Genomic DNA, 21957 nt, shown 5'->3' with positions numbered 1-21957 from the left:
GGTTCCTGAATGACTTAAAGATTATCTGGCCATGTTTGCTAAGATAAAACATTTTAATGTTCCAACAAAGGTTTCATTGAGGCTGTTGTTGGTTGGCTGCCACTACAACCCAACAGCTTCAGACTTCCTGCTTTTATTCTGCACAAGAATCTCAATACTGCTGCCTTTCCAATATGAATTTAACTATTACAGTGAGCGGTGCTGAATCATTTGCTGCTGACCAGTGATGTTGACAGGGGATGGGTTTATCAGTTCCTGAATGTGAAGAGAGCAGCTTCAGGAAAAGATGGCTTTTTATTAATAGACACAATACTATGAAAATATTGTGAGACCATTTTTTTCAATGCAACATCACCACTGCTGTGTCTGGGCAGATTCCAGAGAAAATGTGTCTATTTATATTAATCGATACATAGCATTGTATTGTTGAAGGCTTTCACGGCCGGAGAATGATGGTTGTTGTGGGTTTTCCGGGCTGTATTGCCCACGGCAATACAGCCCGGAAAACCCACAACAACCATCGATACATAGCATTGTTTTTGAAATTCTGTTCTCTCTCTGTGTTATGTGTAATCAAGCTGCTTCCCAGTTATGGTCACTCTACGAATTAACAAGCTCCAAAATGTCCTATCATGAACAGCCTTGCCGTTCTTCTAGCCCAAAACTATTTTACACCTTTTTTGATCCAAATCCAAATCCAATGGGAATTGATTATTTTTATTACACTTTTCCTCCAAAGAGCTTGGTGCATTGCATGTAATTTCCCTCTGCCCATTTCATGTTCACAGCACTGCAAGTAAAGTTAAGCTGAGAGAGTAACTGGTCCAAAGTCAACAGCTTTTGAAACAGTGTGAACTGAACCCAATCTAACCACTATACCACACTGGCTCAGAATAAATCAGGCAAAGTGAGAAAGGACTGAAAGTTTTGTTAAAGCCAGGGTTGAACCATGGATCAAGGATTTTCTGCTTCCTGAGCTACTCTGGCTAATATTTATCCAATACTAACCCCATAAACTTGATCTTTTACTCCAGTTTTAATAACTAGTCCAGAGAATTTGGTAAATTGTTTACAGTAGCTCATTCAACTGTATCTGAATGCGGGTGGCATTGCTCATTCTATTACTCTTAATTTGTAAAAAAGTAACTACTTTATCTGCTGATTTAAAAGTCCAAAGCAGCCTATAAGAAGTATATGTAAGGATGTAAAAGTGTACACAAGTTACTTCTCCTTGGACAGAGCTTGTTGAAATACCAGTGAGCAGAAATAGTCATTTATCTTCTAAATCAATAGTTTGCTTCTTCAGAATTCAATTTATGTTTAGACAGCTTATCAAAATCCACAAGAGCCCCATGATCCCAGTAACAGTATGTCCACTACAAGAATTCATTCAGATGCTAGTAACAGTGATTAGTGCAGAAAGGTAAAGATGTCTGAAAACAGGGAAACCATCAGGAGCAGTAGTAAAAACGTATCATATCATGTAACTGTAAGCTTTGAAGAACAAAGGAAAGGAGCTCATGAAGAGCAATAAAGTATATAATATAATTTTTCTGACATACCAACATAGCCTCAGGATTGTGAGAAAAACACCACACCACACACTCAATAAAGTAGAAGATAAAAACAAATTACAAGTGTATAATTTTCTACTCAACACCTTGTTCATTATTATACCCACTTTTCTTCCATCTTCTCATCTGGAATTAATGTCTACTACATAGTGTTAGACAAACGTATTCGAGGATGACCAAGTAGCTGCTTTGCAGAAGTTCTGTAGAGACACACCCTGGAGTATGGTAGATGATGATGCCTGAAACCTTGTTGCATGTGCTCGCAGTTGAAATGAACAATTGAGGGCAGCTTGCTTGTATGGTGACAGGATTGTAGAGACAATCCCCCTGGACATAGTTCTGGCAGAAGCCCTACTGTCCCTATTGGTACCACCAAAACATACGAAAAGATGAGGATCTGTACAAAACAAGCTCCTTCTATGTAATTAAAAGGATAATACCCTTTTGACATCAAGCATGTATAATGCTCTCTCCCAGTTTGATTGTGGGTTAGGAAAAAACACAGCCAATATTATGTTCTTTGTTAAGTGGAATTGTGCCACCATAGGCAAGAACTATCAGCTGGGTCTGAGTACCACCTTCTCCTCATGAAACTTGATATAGGGAGGGTTGTCTCTAAGAACTGATAACTCACCAGCCCTTCTGGCTGATGTGACAGGCCAGCTACAAAAAAGCTAGTTTTAAGTGACAACATTTCCAAAGTACATGTGGCTAGAGGTTCAAAAGGTGCTAGCATAAGGTGGGACAGCACCAAGGATAATGACCACTGTGGGGTAATTCTAGTAATTGAGGGATAAAAGTTAGCCATTTCCTTCAAGAACTGATGTGAGGTATGGTTCAAAAAAATGATTTCCCCTAAACCAAGTCATGTAAGGCAGAGATTGCTGCCAAATGCACCTTGAGAAATGATGTGGATAAACCACCAGATAGAAGTGCACAGAAATAACCTAGGATTATTTGGAAATTACTCAATTTTAGGTGGCAGTGGCCTCTGTACAAAGGATCACAGATGCAGTATCCCCTTATTTGTTGAGGTAGAACATCGCTGTGGTGTTGTCTGTTTGAACCTGCACATCTCTGCCATGTAGTATTGCTGAAAAGGAGACAAGAGCGTCACATATGGCTCTTAGTTCTTAGTTCTAGGACACTGATATGTGATTACCAAAATGGGGAGTGTGACCACAGGTGGTGTGTTATTGTATAGTCAGGATTTTGTCTTTGGTTTTAGGACCAGAGGAGGAAATGTCTATCTCAAGTGCATGTGCCATTCTTGTCATTTGTTCTGAAACCATCCTGATGTCTTCATATGGTGATCCTGAACCATCCTGGATGCCCCAATGTTGTCATCAGGGGACAGATCCGACACAGTCTTGGATCCAATTTTGTAACCTTCAAGATACTAATATTCTTTGTCTGAGTCTTGGGTGGAATAATATTCCAGTGGTGAATGATGAGGAGGTGGGGTGTATGTCTTGCTTGTAGAAGTAGACAGTCTTCGATATGGGGAGGCATGGCATTTTCCAGGTCCTTCTGGCCACTGGTAGCGGAGGTATATAGTGGGTACAACACTGATCATGAACTTCATGATATAGATCTGCATGATGATGTTGAATGTTCTCTGGAGTAGATCGGCACCTGGGACTGTGTCCTCATACCTGATGTGATCAATGAAGAGGCTCTTGAATCTAATCAATGCTGAAGGGAGGTTCTTGGATCCAATCTGGAACCCACTTTTGATTCTGAACGATGATAAGCAGGAGGTCTGGATGTCTGGTGCTGCTTCGATCCATGTGGTGCTGTTTTGTTGCTCAGATCCAGAGGTTGGTCCGGTGATAGGAACGGATCCAGTTTCAGGTCAGAATGTAATCAATCCAGTGAATATTGGTGCAGGGAGGAAGTTCTTGGAGATACTAGCATCTCCAGCCTCAGGAGCAGGCTGTCAACTCCGAGCTGCATCTTTTGCATGATCCTTCCCCGAGTGTTTGGATTTGTGCAGCTTTTTAGCAGGTGGTTCCAACAAGGACCTCGGATCCAATGGAGGCCCTCAGATCTGACATTGACATTGACCTCAATGAGGTTGACAACCTGACCCTGGAAAAACGCCCCTTTGCAGCTGCCAGAGATTCAGAGCTAGTAAGACTCTTTCCCAAAGTGTGGCCTTGAGTTGAGAGCTCTTTCATTTCTGGCCTTGGGGATGAACTTTTGCCGATATTTGCAAACAGAGACATTATGGCCTTCCCCCAGACACAATTCATGACTGTTGGTGTGGTCATTTTTGACCCACCTGAGGAGCACCTCCTAAACAAGGTCCGTTCAGACATTGCCGAAAAGCAAGTTGAAGCCACAAACCAGAGATGAAGTCAGAAAGCCAAAGTCCACGGTCAGTCAGAAGCCTAAAGTCCAGAAAAACAGAAGTAAATGCAGAGAAACACACAGAGCTCAGAAGATGAAGCCCTCTCCTCGCGGCGCCTAAGAGAGAACTGACAGAAGGAGCCACTCCTCTCTCAGGGCACAGTAACCATTTAGGTGGGAAAATGGGGCTTATGTGCTCGGAGAGAAGCGGCCCCTAATGGAGCTTTAAAGAAGTCCCAATATAGAACTGCACAGAAGAACAAAGGTGAACATACACTTTGCTTTAGCTACATGAATGTTCTTTTGCAAATAAACTCCAATTCTTGATCTAATTAAAATTAGGTGAGACTAGAATCATGGCATGACAAAAAACATTGTGTAAAATCCTTAGTATCTAGACAAATAGTAGTAGTAATAACTCTGACGTCATGTAATGGAATGTGTTAGTCTACAATCTCAGAAGAGTACCTTTAAGTTTAGATATTACAAAATAATTGTTAAATGAATACGAAAAACAATTTCTTTTCTGAACACACAATACTCACCTGTCTATTCACTGCTTATTAACAGACTGAATTCTATACCGATGTACTGCAAATATTGTTCCCTTGACACATAACTAGTTCTTTTCTGTGTCTTTAAAATTTTCCTCATGCTTTTAATTTGTGATTTGTCATGTGAATATAAATCTAATTTCAAAACCAGGTTTCCTAATCATTTTCACTGCTGCTTTGATTTATTTTATTAGTAACTCATTTCTGTAGTGACAGAGTTCACTACAAACTGAATAAAGGAAATTATCAGTTCTCATCTTTAAAAAAAGAGGACAGTAGAAAGGGAACATCTTATGGATTAGAAACAAAGGAAGGTATGTTCAGAGCCAAAGGAAAAAAAATCAAACATCTGGAAGGAAGTTCCTGAAGTAATAAGCAGCAGACACATGGAGTTAAAGATTTCTCCTTCTGGAAGACTACACTGACTGCTGCATTTTAAATCAAGACTGTATCTCCTTTTCCATGCAGTGACAACAGAGAGCCAGTTTGGTGTAGTGGTTAAGAGCAGCGGGTTTGATTCCTCCCTCCTCCACTTGAAGCCAGCTGACCTTGGATCAGTCACAGGTTCTAGGAGCGCTCTGAGCCCCACCTACCTCGCAGGGTGATTGTTGTGGGGATAATAACATTCTTTGTAAGCTGCTCTGAGAGGATGTTAAGTTGTTCTGAAGGGCGGTATATAAATGGAATGTTATTATTATTATTGTATCTCAAAACCATGCTGTTGCTAGCTTTTTTCTTCTTTTAAACAGGAAAGGAGTAACTCTGCAAAGACAAATCAGTTTATGGCTAAATTGGGGCATAGATCTCTTTGATCTTGATGTCCAGGATTTTCACAGTACTGGATTACCAGCCTTTCAAATCTACTTCTGAGTCACAAAGGCTAGTGTTAAGAAGTACATAAAACGTTGCCTTCATACATATTAAGTCCTAGATCCAATCTCAGTTCAAATTTAAAGGGTTTGGAGAATATAAGTATTTAGGGGCAGGGAAAATTGTATAGCTGGAACAGTAGGCATAAGAGACTCTTTCTTCTACAAGGAATAGAGTTTATTTTGACTCCACATTAAATAATCTTCCCTAACCAGATGAAAACTAGGTTTTCTACGACATACAATGATCATCTCTCATTTTAAAAATCTGTGCCCATGCATGTATGGCAGGAAGAACATAATCATAAAATGGTCTAGGAAGAATATTGTAATGTTATAAGATCAATTGTGAGTAAAACCAACTATGTATCATAAGACTTATCTGGGAGATCATGCATTCTATTCTATTGACTTGACTGTCCCTACTTTAAAACTGTTATATCTTGGGCCATTGAAAGTAGCCATTAGACAGCACGATACATCATTTGCACTTATTGTTTTTCTTTTGGAACAAAAGCAGGCACCATGGAGGGCAACTCTTCCAGATAAAAGCAGCAAGATGCCTTTGAGTCAGATTCAGAAGCAAAGTTAGCCTCCTACAGGAAAAGTATAAATAAGTACCAACAGGAAATACAGCAAAAATAGCAGGCTGCTGGTATGAAGTAAATTAATGTGAAGGAACAAGGAGTACAAATGAATAAGTAGAAGGAAGCAGCCATGCTCAATGTCCACTATATTTTGTACTTTATTTATGCCAGATGGAATTGACAGAGTTCAGTCTAAGCTGCCAGTTTACATACAAAGTCTGGACATTCAACAGTGGCACCAAAGCATCAAATAGCTAAGAAAGATGCTAGCCTGTAGAGTGTGACACAGCCTTATTTCTCTGACCAATCTGGTTCTGTGGATGACAGCATCTGTACTCTTACCTGCACAGTTTAGACCCTTGAGACAGGCTAGATCATCAACTATGCATGAAAAGGATGGATGTGATTAGAAAGATACAGCCAGCATGGTGTAGGGGTTAGAGAGTTGGATTAGGATCTGGGAGAATTAGGTTTGAATCCCCACTCTGCGATGGGTGACTGGGGGCCAGTCACACAATCTTAACCAAACCTACTTCACAGGGTTTTTGTGAGGATAAAATGGAGGAGAGGAGAATAATGTTTCTAAATTTCTTAATTACTGTTTTGTATTTAGAAATTCTCAGGCTTAATGAAGTACTGATGTGACCATGCCTGTGCAAAGCAACTAGGTTTGCTTCGTTTGCATGCAAGAGATGTGTAGCCTTTGCAGATAGTGGCTTGGATTTAACAAAGGATTTCTATGGATGGCAGAAGGGCACTTTTCATCAACTTCTCCACCCCTCTCTCCTGTGGCAGACCTCACCCATGCTGTTCCTGGGAAATTCTCCTTTTCCTAGAAGCAAGATTTGTGACAGTATTTGGGTTGTAGTGGGAGGAGTGAGGGAGAGAAGTCATACTCCATCAGCATCAAGCCTAATCAAGACTAATGTTCTGATTTTTAAGGAAAGATTCTCTGCAAACAGAAAAAACTAACAATGGTTGCAAATGACGGGTGCACAGGAATGAAATGAAAAAATGGATATAAACAATTATTACAACTGAAGTGTTAAGAGATACAAACCTGAATCACTTCTCCAAACTACATTTGATGTTTCAGTACAGTCTAACTGTATTATTTGTCTTGTAAACTATCATTATAGATATACTTAAGCAATAACAAAGATGATTATCAAGATGTCAAGGTCTCGGATTTCCTGCTGTGATTATTCCAGATTTCAGTACCATTTGGATTTGATAGATATCCATATTTTTATTCTTCCACATGGAAAGGGAGCATTCCTATTTGACCATTAATTATTTACAAAGGAAATGATTTACTTGATGAAAGTCATGAAAGCTGAGAAAAGTACTTGAAGATATCTTCAAGCCACAGGTAACATTTCTTTTTTATTAATGCTGCCTTACTTTGAATTAAAATCTAGGCACTTTATAAACAATAAAATGCATCACAGTTAAAGGCAAATTCACTCCATCAAAACAGTAAATTCACTCTACTCCAATCCAACTCATTATTTAAAAAATAGTGGGTTGGCTACAACTTGTGGAACTAAATCTTTCTATGTTCTTCTTTCCCCAGCTATCTCACAAAACTGCTGCTGAGGATCAAAGGAATCTGTATGTAATAAAATGCAATGTGGTATAAAGAACTGTATCAAACAGGAGAAATGGTCAGAACTGCTTTCCCCCTGTTACTTTTACATGAGAAAAAGTGTGTGCATGTTTGTGTATACCACCCACCCCTGCCTATGTGAGCTGAAGAACATATTGGGTAGACAAGGTCTGCTAGGTAGATAAGATTCACTTCTATGACCTCACTCTATTTGCCTGGAACCCACCCAGTGGCAAAGTCTGCCCAAATCAGGGTATATGAAAAACATTTTTTTAAAAAAAGATGCATGTATACTGAGGAAAGTGTGCCAAAACAGAAATCTGCCTCTTGTCTCAGCAGGTAGAAGTCTGCACCGAAAAAGGCATTTTGTCTGCATAACCAAAGCTTTTGGATTATGCTACCAGGCTGAAGGAGGGCTCTACTTAGAAGTAAACCAATGTAACTATTGTTTTAATGAGCTAGTATACACATGTGGAAGGGAAATTTAAAAAAAATGTTTTTTGCATCCAGAAGACTAAATTTATAAGGGTGTTGACCGGCTTCTTTTTTAAAGAAAGTTCTACAAACCGCTACCTATGCTCTTAGCTCCCACCGATGTTATTTGGCAAAGGGTAGGAACCTGGAGATGGGCTTCTGAAGCTGTAGGCAAGCTTGCACATACAGGCACTCCCTGATCATTTTGGGACTTTGTGGGATAACACCAACTTCTTGCCTTGTGCACAGTAGAAACATTGAATACAATAGCTAAGGGTGCCCAAGTAACAATATACGTACATCAAAATAAGGGACACATCAAAATAAAGGACTAAACTAAACTAAAGAGGAATACTGCAAAATCCAATGTGATTTAACATGAAAAAACAAAACAAATCTGAACCTCTAAAAAAAATCCTCACAGTAGTTAGTTCAATTAATTTTTCTATCAAATTTAAGCCAAATTGTACATTTTTGAAGTCTACTTGAAGAAAACTGGCCTGATTAACAACCAGCACAAAGTAAAAGTTCAACCAGTGAACAGATTATTTTATTCTCATCTACAGAAGGCTATCAAAAACACTCCATGATAATGTAATCCATGTGTAGAAGCATATCCTTCCTATAAGATACATAAAACAAGACACTTGGATTTCCTCTTGCCATGCACACATGCACTAATGATTAAATAAGGAAGCAAAACCTTGATTATGTGGAAGTGAAACCTTGATTGTGTGTACACTTCCTCAAAGTTTGAAGTTTCCTCAATCTAAATGCAATAATTAATGCAACTCACAGTGAGCCTCTGTTTATAAATTAATCTCTCTCCTGAAACTGCTAGAAACGAATGACTTTCCCTTTATTACATTTTTATGCCAAGCTGATTACCTAGTTAAAGTGCCATCTGCAACAGATTAATGAAAATAGAATTCAAACTTAAAGTATGAAAAACATTTCCCACTTATTTGGATTATTTTGAAGATGCCCAAGGTCTTATACTCCATTACCAATATGATCCCAGCATCTTTTTATATGTAGTTTTTGACTGTGAAGGTTCATTGCTTCATAAATTGTTTTTCTTCTTTTGCTATGAATAGACCTTTTATTCTTACAGTTTCAACAAAATAATGAAATTTGTCAGCTACACATGAATGCATCAATTTATCTTAATTTCTGAAAATACACTGAGTCTCTTTCAGTTAAACATAATTTTCTGTCATACAATACATGAAAGAAAGGTCTCCTTTGCTAGGATTAATTAGAGTGAATTTAACCCATCATAAATTATCATCTTTAGTCTGGAATAAAACATTATATTTCAGAATGAGTAAGTAGGCAGATGAATGAAGTAGTCTTATTTTCTGCAATCAAGCAATGAGTGTCTGCTGCAGGATTTCAAAGATAAAGAGCTTGCATAGTTACTGTCATCACTCTTGGAAACCACCGTTTCAGAAAATGTCCAAGTTGGAAAAAATGAATGTGGATTCTACCTCCTGCAGAGAATTATATTATTACACTGTTCCTTTACGTACAATAGCACAAACGATAAATGGAACAACTGTAAAGGAATCTCAAAAGGGAAACAAGAAAAGCTTTGTGTAGATAAAACAATGGGAAGAAAGTGTTATTTGCTGTGTTTTAATTGCTAAATGAATGCTATTTGATGAGTCCTTACAACATCAAGTAGTTCAAATTTAGAAAACTCCTTGGGTGGAACTGAGTACAAAATTATAACCACTTTGAAAAGGTTGTATTATCCACTCTGTTCTTTGTTCGTATCTACTTTATTCTGGCTGAGGCAGTGTGGTTTATTCAGGTGGACATAGGACCTACTATGCTAATAATCTACCAGAAGATTTCTAAAGTGAAGGCAAACTTATACAAAAGCATTGCTAAAAGGGACCACTTAGCAAATATTTTAACTTAAGTATCAAATTTATTTATTAATTTAACACCACTTAGAGGAGTGTACCAAAAGTCTCAGATTTGCATTTATCCTGGTTATCTAGATGTGGAATCTCTTTGCACTGGAGTGATGTTATATACACTTGAGTACACAACAAGCTTTGTTATCTGGCATTTGATTAGCTGGAACTCTCAGTTAATCTGCATCACCCAGAGGGTAAGCTCCTCCCTGTCAGTCATTATACTCCTACAATTTTGTGTGCTTGTGCACCCCACTCCCACCTCTCTGAAGTTTGTAGATTTCTGCTATGGTCAGTTTTGTTTAAAATCTATGTAGCTTATACTCTAAGCCACTTCTGTACTATTTACACAGACACAAATTAATACGTATCAGGCACCATATTAGAGGTCAGTAATCAGGGGTTTTCTTGTAACCTGTCAATAGCTTCTTATTCTTGATTGTACTTCAGTTAATGATAGTATAGTGTGTAAAGGAAAGGCCTGCTAGGCCAAAGACTGTATGATTTGTGGGTAAGCACAGCCATTGCAAGACTGAATCCACAGAAACATGTTTTGCAGAGCAAGTGCACTTGCTGAAGCCTCCAAGACTAAACATTCCAACCAAATAAGCTGACCCAGCTGCGGTTTCCAAGAGAAGATGTTACATGCTAAGAGTAATGCTATGTGGGCTTGGCGTAACTACCAAACACCTACCTCACATCTAATTGCGGGGCACTGATTGGTTAGTGAAATCTCTCCAGGTTGCTAGGCACCTGGGAATAAATTGGCAAAGTTGGTACTTGTTCTTGGCTTGTCTTATTTTGGCATCTCTCTGAGGCCCTTAAGGCCTGCCTTAGTTCTCACTCTTGGATTACGATTTGACTTGATGCCTTGGATCTAGAAACTTTGATGCTGACTAAGAATGCTGTGTTATTTCTAACAGCTACCATCAAAGCTTAAAATAGCAAGAGACTCTGCCTGGTATATATAGTGTTAGTCTCAGAACTTTACTGTTTTATTTATTCTTTTTCATGCTTTCCAATATATAATCTTTTTATGCACATTAATATTAAAATATTCTTCATAATTGTGTGGTGTATCTTTGATCTTTGGCTTCAATATAGACCAGAGCCCAGACTGGTTTGGTGCAGCTTCCTTTGTAAATTTTGTGGAGAGCCCACAGAGGTGACTCTCAGGTACATGTCCAGTAAAGACAAGAGGCTTGTTTTTCCTGGTCTGATCTAGGGCTTATCTGGGGAAAATACTACCAATGCAGTGTTCAGGGGTGTTCTTTTAAGACTGGGACTTTCATACTCTGATTCTGCTGATTGCCCTGGACCAACAAGCTTTGTTTTCTTTACACAATGTTCATTGTAAGAAATTCTACAGAAGCCTTCCTAATTATTTACAATTTTATTTTATACACATAAAAAATCAAGGAAGGACTAAATTGACATTTCATGTCTATCTTACTCTAAAGCAATTTGAAGAGAATGTAGCTCACCTTAAATGATATTTCATACTGTTCTCCTCCCCATATTTCCAGACCTGCATCATATCCTCCCAGCTCCCAGAACCACCTTCTGTCCACTGCAAACAGTCCTCCAGCCATTACAGGTGACCTTAAAGAAAATCACACTCCATATTACAAGCATGTTAACAAAGAACATTTCCAGAGGAGCAATTACTGCACTAATACTTGAATAGCTGGCCTTCAACTGAACGATGCAGCATTCTGACCCAGGAAAAGCAACAGCAAAAATTGTTGCATACCAGAAAGTTGTTTTTGTACAGTACAGCAATAATTAAAATTCATTAAAATTATTCAATAACCTTTCTGTAGCAATATAGAGTAATGTATTGTCGAAGGCTTTCACGGCCGGAGAACGATGGCTGTTGTGGGTTTTCCGGGCTGTGTTGCCGTGGTCTTGGCATTGTAGTTCCTGACACTGAGAAATCTCTGTCTTTTGGTGCTACACCTCTGAAGATGCCAGCCACAGCTGCTGGCGAAACGTCAGGAACTACAATGCCAAGACCACGGCAATACAGCCCGGAAAACCCACAACAGCCATCAATATAGAGTAACTTACAATGTTATTGCTTGGCTCAGTACCAGAGCACTAAATTACATTTCTCTGACCCCAGCAATAAGCTACATTATATGCCACATATTGTAATAGTGTTAACCTTCCACTAGGTTTGTAAAAAGATGTTTCAGGAGAAGTCATATCTCTAGAAATGAACAATTACCTACATGGAACCAAAGGGTAGTTTCCATCTGGTCGAAAGCCAGGAGCCTACCAGCTCCGTAACAGCCTAGCTTGTTAGATACCTACTGCTGCATTGTTTCCCAAACTTACTCAAAAGGGTCACTGGGGTCAGGTTTCTGTAATTCGGGAGGAATTGGAATCCGCTTGTAATACATCTCCCAGTCAAATGCTCCTCTCATTGCATCTCCAGCTTGTGTTTCATAGCCAAAGTGGTCATGGTCTATTACATCAATCATTGGACAAACAATAGTCTTGCGGTTTCGAGCAATGCGGTCTGTGAAGCACAGAGAAACGTGTTAAATTTATACTTTCTCCTTTTCATCTGTGCCAAAGAATGACTCTACAGTATAGTACAGTTCAGCACAGTGTAAAGGCAGCACTTAGAACTGCTGTAGAATAACTATATTCAACTTCATCTTGTTACCACAAAACATGCAGTTTTTTTTGAAATTCAATACCCTGCCTTCCAATATAAAACATCTTCTCGTTTGTGAATATGACTTTTGCTTTGCATCACAATTTTCTTTTTCTTCTAAAGCAACTGTGTAAAAAAAGCATTTAATTATGATAACTGTTTGTCAAGAGCCAAACATTCTCTTTTGAGAAGCATTTACTTTCTACCTAGCCATATTTGAACTTGTTCATATGTTCAGGCAAAGGTGTTTTTGTTGACAACTCTATGCCATCTACTTGTATTTATTTATTTATTTGTTTATTTATTTAAATATTTTAGCCTGCCTTTCCTTGTAGTTCAAGGTGACTTACAACAGTAGATTAAAAATATTTACAGTTAAAGCCAAAATAAAACAACAGCTCCCAAATATTTTCCTCCTCCCTCTTAAAATATGCCTTCCATTCACACTCCCTCAAAAACTGAAGCAAACAAGCAAGCCTCGCAGCACCTCCTGAAGATCTCCACGGTGAGGCTCTTCTCTCCTCCTCAGGGAGCCCAATCCACAGAGCTGGGGCCACAATGGCATTGACCTATAAGGTCCTGTGCGGACTGGGACCAGCATATCTACAGGACCGTCTCTCCCCATATATTCCCCACAGGACACTCCGATCAGGGGACAAACAGCTGTTGGTGGCCCCTGGCCCCAAGGAGGCCCGCCTAGCCTCGACTAGAGCCAGGGCCTTTTCAGTCCTGGCTCCCACCTGGTGGAATGCTCTGTCTGCTGAAATCAGGGCCTGGCAGGACCTAATATCTTTTTGCCAGGCCTGCAAGACAGAGTGGTTCCACCAGGCATATGGCTGAGGCTGGGCCTCCACCGGCCTGGGAAAAAAAAGGGGGTGTATAAATCTTAACCCTCCCTGTGAAGGCTGTCCACCATCCTGTTTTAAATGTGTTGTTTTTAATGAACATGAATTTTTAATTGTATTTTTAATATGTTGTTATCTACCCTGAGCCTGCTCGTGGGGAGGGCGGAATACAAATTTGAAATATTTTTTTTTTTTAAATGAAAAAAGCCTGGGCTCTGGTTGATGCCAGATGGGCCACCTGAAGAGGTGGGCTGACCAACAGCACTTCTGACAGTGACACCTGTGGCATCAGTTTCCCAAGCAGATATGTTAACTGAAGAACATTCCAACTGCTCAAGGATCAGAATTCTCAGAATGTGGCAGTCCAGCTTAGTTCAGCTTGGATAAGGAAAAGAAATGTAATTATCCTAATGGGGCTGTGGAGAAACTTTGGCTTGGCAAGATGTGCTATGGGTGCAGGAAAGAAGGCAGAAGAGTGCAATGGAGAATAAAGAATGAAGAGCAAAGTAGATAATTGACTGAAAAAACAGACCGCAAGAAACCTCAAAAAACACAGACCTCAAGCGGCAATATGAAGTTGAAGAAAGGAGACAAGGAAAAACCACGACTGGGGCAAAACCCCACACAGAGATTTGCCTGTACATTTCTGACAGGCAGAAAGCTTTGTGGGATAGGCAATGGACTGGGAGCATATCTTATGAAGGAGGGAAGCAAAGGAGCAGAAATTTTGAAAGGGAAATATGGATAATGAATCAGTCGGCAAAGAATCTCACTGATACAGATCCTAACAGGAATGTTGTACCTTTAACACATGCACAGAGGAATTATGTCAGTTATGGCTTTACTAGCACTATAATTTGGCACCCTTAAGAGGGCAATGAAGGCTATAAAATGGGGGGTGGCAATAACACATTTCAGATTTTGAAATATCTAGCCAAATTATTTAGGTTCATTGTTCTAGGGCATACGTATATAAAATTACTGAAAATTTGCGCATCTAAAGAAGTATATTTGCTGGCTGCCAGCAAAGAAATGAACATATATTGAAGTGTCTTGAAAGAACTTTAATTATTGGTGATCCAAAGGTTATTTTCTGTTCTATGTAACAATCTACTATCTGGCTACCATTTAAAACATCTTACCCCCTTAAATACCACTGGTGACTGTTTCGCTTGCTCCATATACAGCTGGATACTTAACCCTCATTTTAACCCTCCCAAGGAAATGGGGGTTATTTTGACTCCAGAAGTCATTGAAAAAAAATTGGTTTACCCAATTAAAACTTTCTACAAACACCACACTCCCGTTATGCTTTCTCCTCAATGAACTCCAATGTCCTGAAGTCCCTCTCTTCCCTCCACACTTCCTTTCCTTTTTAAGTTTGAGGTTCATCAAAACTGTAAAGGGGGTCATTCTGGCTCCCAATAGACTTGGCTTGAAAGTGAAAGTACTTTGCATAATTGTAAATGGTGGTTCTATTGACCCCAACTAATATTGAAAAATGATTTTAGCACTGTTTCCATGTAAATAGATGGCCCAACACCTATTATCATTTTATAGGAAGGTAGAGCAAATAGTAAAAAGTAAAATTTATCTCCATAATTTATATCCATAGACATTTGTCGTGCAAAAATATCACACTTTTGGCTTTGAGGGTTTTACACTACTTTTGGAATTGGAAGTTGCAATGACCCCCAAGGAAACCACTGTTTACAACCTGAATTGTTGTGTATATAGTGGGAGCAGGTAAAAGTCCTATGTTTGAGCTTTCTCAAAGTTTCCCTTATGTTCATAGCCACATGGAAAAGCTCAAATTGAAATGTATTGCAATATTGGAAAATGAGGTCATTCTAGCCCCCTGCCAGCCAAGCCTGGGAATGTTTGTAAGCATTCTCTGAACCTCTTCACATTTTCCAGACTTGAAGGAGCCATTCAGCCAGAATTTTAGATGATCCCTAGCCATCTGTCCACTGAGCTGATTGTTTCCCTCTGTTGCACTCTATCAGAGCTTCCCTTCTGCCCCATAGCTACTTTGAAAAGCTCAAATTGAACTGTATTGCAATTTTGGAAAACGGGGTCATTCTAGCCCCGTTTGCAGGCTTCCTTTGAACCTTTTCACATTTTCCAGACTTGAAGGAGCCATTCAGCCTGGAACTTTAGATAACTCATAGCTATCTGTCCACGGAGCTAATTGTTTCCCTTTGTTATTTAGGAAAAGCTCTTAATTGTAAGGCTCCAACAGGTGCAGCCTGAGGGCAGGTTAGAAGAAGGCTAGCAGAAAGAATGCCGACATTTTCTCTTCTTTTTGTTAACCTTTTAACTGGCAGGAATGGAATGCCCCTTTCTATTGCAAGGGTCTGTTATGTGCCTATTTTTTTCCTTGTCCTCAAGAATAACTTTCTTCAGCAATGCAGGACAAAGAAGAGTAAAATTTGGAATCAGGGTGAAAAATGCTCTTCATTGAAAACATGAAATCCTCACAGAAATGTAAAGGGGTAAAGAAAACAATCATTTTTAACTGTTATAATACTGAAACTACCACCATGTGCTACTTGCCTGACACTGCAACCAGATGTGAGTCGGCCAAATAGTGGCAATAGTGGGCAAGTCACACATGGTGGCAATGGTGGGCAAGTTAAAACAGTGAAACAGTAATTTATCTTTTGTACAAGTTCACAAGTAGTTCAATAAGTTAATATGCTATTTGATTCTAATGTGTTTTCAAGATCAGAGCTAAATTTAGGCAGGAAACAATTCAAAATAGCATAATATATCGTGGCAAAATTTTAAAAAACATCTGTTTCCCCCCTCAAACGTATCTTAACAGATGGAATGCATGAACATAAGACTAGTGTATTCCTAAACATCCAGGACTTCATTTATATACCACCATATTTATTCCAAAGAAAGACAACACTGAAAGTAAGTCAATCCCCCTAAAAAACGTTTACCCTGCAGGCTTTTTTTGTTTACTGTACACAACTGTTAACTTGTATGCACATGTAAGTCCGCTCCCCCCCCCCCTTTTTTTTGATGGCACATGTAGAAAAAAGTGAGTCTTTCTTACAGGTAAAGAAGGTAACTTTACTACTTAAACTTAATTGTAACAAACTAGAAACAAAGCCCATTGTGCAAATAAATTAAATGGGCTCTAGAGAGCTGGGGATGAGGAGGGCTGGCGGGGGGGGGGGTCTGGGGAGGGATGGCAGGTGGAGGAGCAAGGGGAGGTCTGGGGAGAGCTGAGAGGCAGGAGGGGTCTGGGGAGGATTGGCAGTTAGGGGGGTTGGGGAGAGCTGAGGGTCAAGTGGGGTCTCGGGAGGATTGGCATGTGGAGGGGCAAGGGGGGTCTGGGGAGGGCTCAGAGGCAGGAGGGTTCTGGGGAGGGCTTGCAGGTGGAGGGGCAAGAGGGGTCTGGGGAGGGCTGAGAGGCAGGAGGGGTCTGGAGAGGACTGACAGGTGGAGGGGCAAGGAGGGTCTGGGGAGGGCTGAGAGGCAGGAGGGGTCTGGGGAGGATTGGCAGGTGGAGGGGCAAGAGGGGGTCTGGGAAGGGGTCAGAGGCAGGAGGGGTCTGGGGAGGATTGGCAGGTGGAGGGACAAGGGGGGTCTGGGGAGGGCTCAGAGGCAGGAGGGGTCTGGGGAGGATTGGCAGGTGGAGTGGCAAGAGGGGGGCTGGGGAGGGTGGAGAGGCAGGGGGGTCTGGGGAGGGCTGGCAGGTGGGGTGTGGACAGAGTAGGTTCGCTCTTCCCACCACATCTCCAGCTCCAGCAGGACTCCCATGGTGGCGGGTGGATTGTTCGCGCCCCCTCGCCCTGGGTCCGTGGAGAGTGGTGTGCTGCGGCTCCAGCGGGCCTCGCAGGGTGGCTGGCGTTCCCCGGGGACTTGCAGGCGTGCCGCCCTTCCCACGCCGCCACCACCCTCCTCCTCCTCGGCTACAGAGCCCAGCGGGAGCGGGCCTGGCCAACTCACCCTGCCCTCCACCGCTAGCAGCACCCTCCGGAGGCATCATTCCATGGCGCCCTTTTATCCTGGTGCGCCCACACATGCGCACCAGCATAAATGTGCGTCATCGGAAAGACGCTAATGGAATTATATAGTAGGATTACTTGTTATAAATATTGCACATGCTTTTGGACTAATTTTGTTGTAAAGTTCAGGACCTTAGAAAGCTAACATAAAAGCCAAACAGAGTTTCACAAACTGGACAAATTACAGGCTCATTAACAATGAGCCATTTTTAAAAAATTTGCAGCAGAATTCCTCAAACAAAATAATGCCTGTTACTAGGTCTGTGTGTTTGATTAATAACTGATCTTGGTTAATTTAGAAGCCCATTGTTCTTATACCATAATTCTTCAACAGATACACAGGCAAGCACTCAAAACGCAGCCATCCAAAAAAACAGAAACAACTATATGCAAAATGAGTACTGTACATAAATTTTCTGAACCTGAAAAAAGCCCAAGCCATCAGATTCTCATCTATATTATAGTCAGTAACATGTACAGAGGAAGGAGAGGAGAAACAATGAAAACCAGCTTTCTGATGTTTGGCTGGGAAGTGTATCACTAATTCACAGTCTGTTGGAATAAAAAAATGAAAACGCTGAAGACAAATTGCTTGGAGGATTAGAGCTACATCTCTTTGACTGGCACAGAGGACCTGCATATACCATTTCAAATATTAAATATGGTTCATATATTAAGAAAAGGAAAGGGATTAATTTATCTAACACAAGAAGAAATCTAATTTCCATAGTAGTTCAGAAAAAGGGTAAGAGGAATGCTGATCTAAGAAAAGAACCAGTATGGACTTGTGGGGCCCCAATGATGCAGCAGTCTCAGAGCAATCATAGCAGTCACCTCAGCTGCTCTGCCTCACATAAACGACCAGCTATCACAACTTCATGGGTTTTAGCTACTGTACCACCTTTGTCTAACTGCAGGGGAGAAAAAAGGAAGCATGATATAAGAGATTAAGTGAGCTGCAAGGAATCTCTGTACAACTTTCTCTGGTTCAAATCAGGCTATACAGCATTTTGCTCAAGAATGGTATATAGTTTGGATGATGAGCAACATTAACATACCAATAAGGATTTTGCATGTCTTAATCATGCTCTACTCTACCACCCTACTACCAAGAAAAACCAGCCAAAGGTATTGTCTTATGTTTATTTGAACATGGATCAAGGAGATATCAAGGTTATCAAATAACCATAATAGGCATCACTACATATCACAATTCTTTTATTAGTTTCTCCATGAGATAAAAGGTAGAAACAAAGTAAAAAACCACTTCAAAAGCACCATCTACAGAGTTTAAATTGAGAAATTATAGGAATACTACTCTGATTTTGTTGTAGATGAATGTAAATAGTTAACATCTTTAGGTTCAAGTGACAAAACGTTAGACATAGCAAGCATTTCTGGTAAATAATTAAGAGCAGTGAACTGGATGGTTTTGTCTCATCTGCTTAATACTCAGATACTGTTAAGTCCTTCTATTTTGCCACCTCAGTTTCAGGAGAAAGGCTAACAAATTTATTATGGCATAAACTTTTGCGCATCAGATCACACTGGATGAAATGGGCCCTGGCTCATGAAACTGTGTGCCACAATAAACTCCAAGACTCTTTTTTTCTTTTTACAGCAGTGTATTTCCCCCTGCCCCATAGGAGTAATCCTGTTCAGGGCACTAGTCAGTCTACAACTGGAGTGTCAAAGCATTGTATAGCACTCCTGTTCTGGGTTGGGGGGGGCAAGGTTTCAGAAACAGTAAAGGTAAAAGGCCCCTTCCTTGGCCATAAAGTGATAAAGCAATTGCATATTAGACTTATTTTTAGATATCTGGAAATCTTTTATAGATACATATAAAAACTGTTTTCTTTTTTCCCTTCTTCTTCTGATTGGGTTTCCCCTCGTTTTGTGCTAATAATTTTTTTTAAAGAGGTTATTAAGAAGACCCTGAAGAGCTGCCGCCAGTCAGAGCAAGCAATATTGTCCTAGACAGACCAATGATACAACTTAATATAAAGAACTTTAACATGTTCAAAATGTATCTTCTTGCTTTTTCCTCCATGAACCTGCCCTGAAAGCTCTGTCTTGAGAACCCACATGAAATCTCTCTCTATCAGACTTTTTCATGAAGTGTCTCATTGCTTTCAACACTTCTCTTATGCAGTGAAAATATAGGCAGAGATGTCGTCTTATGTATAATTTATTTGAAAATTTTTCATTAGATTATAGACCAATGACATATGTGGAAATAGTATTTCCACATAGTAGACAAATGACATATAGTAGACCAATGACATGTGGAAACAGTATTTGTGGTATTTATTTAACTGTTTTCTTCTTGTTTTTTCTGCTTCTCTATGGCTCGTGGGCCATAACAAAAAACTGACTGACAAAACTTCTCTTACCACCTCAATCTGAGGAGAAAGGAGAAGCCTCTGAAATTTGAAGAAGCTTGAAAAGTAGTTTTTTTTCAAGCAGAGTTCACAATTCTCTTCCTTAGAGATGTATCGATACTTCAGTCCCTTTCCTCCTTGGCTGAAGAAAAGCAGTTTTTGGCCTAACAGTCATTAGGCAAAATGAGGACTTGCACTTGCATACGTGTGAGCACTCTATTTTGGAGGCTGGTGGGTTTTACCTTCTTTTTTGGAGTGACGGAAGGAAAGTTATGCAGGCATACAGAAGCCTTCCTTTAATTTATATGCAGCCCTGTTTCACTGATTTAATGATGAACCAAGGCTATTTTGTGGATGATTTCAAGGTATACTACCTGAAAATATCATAAGCAGTACAGCAACATCTGTTAACTTTGTTTGTCAGACTGATACACAAATTTGAAATTGCATCATTACCTAACAGAGGAGGCAACCAGTTCACATTGGCCTCACAATGGGAATCCAAGAAGGTAATAACATCTCCTATTGCTACAGAAGCCCCAAACATCCGAGTTCTTATCAACCCTTCTCTTTTCTTGGTTCGGAGAATCCGCACTTTGGGAAACTGTGCCATATAGTCCTCCAAGCGCTTTTTCAGATGTTCTGCATGAAAGAGGTAAAAGGTTTATCAACCAGTTCCAGATTACTTCCCAAGATGTAGAATCATGTTTTCAGAACATGGAACAACATTTCAGTTACATTCCAAAAGATTTATATTTTTATAGATTTTGGAAATGTTGTAATTACTTGTGTATAAGATGATAAAAGGACTAAAAGTAAAAAGATCAGAAATAAAACTAACGGGAAAAAATGAAAAAGGATCTGAAATCTGAAAAATACCAGGAACATTAGCAACATCTGTAAAATCACTTTACATGCTTGAATAGGAAGCCTATATTCAGTAGCATGGTCAGAATTACACAAAATGCATAACTCCATTGGACTTTCTACTATGAGAAAAACAGTGTTTCATACCTGTAACTGTTGTTCATCTGCGGTCTTCCTGTGGCAGTCCCACATGGGACTGCGCACGCGCAGGCCTGCCGACTTCAGAGATTTTTACAGTTCAAAGCCACTAGGGGGCGCCCCTGCCTCCTAGCGCGCATGCGCGGCCGTCTTTTCCCGCCAAAAAACGGCTCCTAAGAGGCAGGGCGCCCCCAACGTACCCTCAGATCTTCTTTCGCCGCCGACTACAAGGTAAGTACCAAGAGAATTAGCGGGGAAGGAGGGAGGGTATGTGTGCCTGCACGGAAGACCTAGATGAACAACAGTTACAGGTATGAAATACTGTTTTTCATCTGCGGTCTTCCTGTGCAGTCCCACATGGGAGATTATATAGCTAAATACCTGGGTGGAGGTATAAATGTCTCTTCACAGGAAGATTGATTGTAGGACTGCTGTGCCCACTATCGTTTCCTTCCTGTCCAGCACATCTAGGGCATAATGTTTGACGAAAGTGTCCGCAGACGCCCAGGTCGCCGCCTTGCAGATATCTTGTAGAGGGACACCTCTCAGGAGCACTGCCGAAGCTGCTTGCGACCTAGTGGAGTGAGCATGTATCTCCAACGGACAAGGTAAGTTCGCATATTTGTAACTTAACAAAATAGCTTGCACTACCCACTGAGCCACAGTCTGAGGATTGGTTCCCATCCCCTTTTTTGGGCCCGCAAAGCAAATAAACAGGTGAGAATCTTTCCTAAAGGGCTTTACCCTATCCAGATAAAACAAGAGAGCCCTACGAACATCCAAGGTATGAAGGGATCTCTCAGCATCTGAAGAATGATCTTTGAAAAATACAGGTAAAGAAATTTCTTGCGACAAATGAAACTTGGACACAACTTTGGGTAAAAATTCTACCTTTGTCCTGAGGACCACTTTATCAGGGTGGATACTCAAGTAGGGGGATCACACGACAGAGCCGCCAATTCACCTACCCTTCTGGCAGATGTGATGGCAATCAAAAATGCCACCTTAAAAGAAAGGAAATTCAAGGAGCAGGTAGCTAAGGGTTCAAAAAGTTTGGACATAAGTTTGGTCAACACTAGGGGAAGAGACCAT

General features: G+C 40.4%; 1 protein-coding gene across 1 annotated transcript in view; it reads right to left on the bottom strand.

The window, feature by feature from the left end:
• GALNT10 (polypeptide N-acetylgalactosaminyltransferase 10) overlaps positions 1–21957 on the bottom strand; it is a 74545-nt gene that overhangs the window by 14665 nt on the left and 37923 nt on the right. Inside the window, exons 5-7 of the mRNA XM_054976025.1 lie at positions 20317–20502; positions 12285–12468; positions 11429–11546 (exon numbers count right to left, since the gene is read on the bottom strand). Of these exons, the coding sequence (XP_054832000.1) occupies positions 11429–11546; positions 12285–12468; positions 20317–20502 (488 nt within the window). The remainder of the gene's footprint in view (positions 1–11428; positions 11547–12284; positions 12469–20316; positions 20503–21957) is intronic.

Source organism: Eublepharis macularius, chromosome 4 (genome assembly GCF_028583425.1).
Source record: "Eublepharis macularius isolate TG4126 chromosome 4, MPM_Emac_v1.0, whole genome shotgun sequence".
Lineage (NCBI taxonomy): Eukaryota > Metazoa > Chordata > Lepidosauria > Squamata > Eublepharidae > Eublepharis > Eublepharis macularius.
The sequence above is the reverse complement of the archived record's forward strand: the minus strand, read 5'-3'. Positions and strand labels throughout refer to the sequence as shown.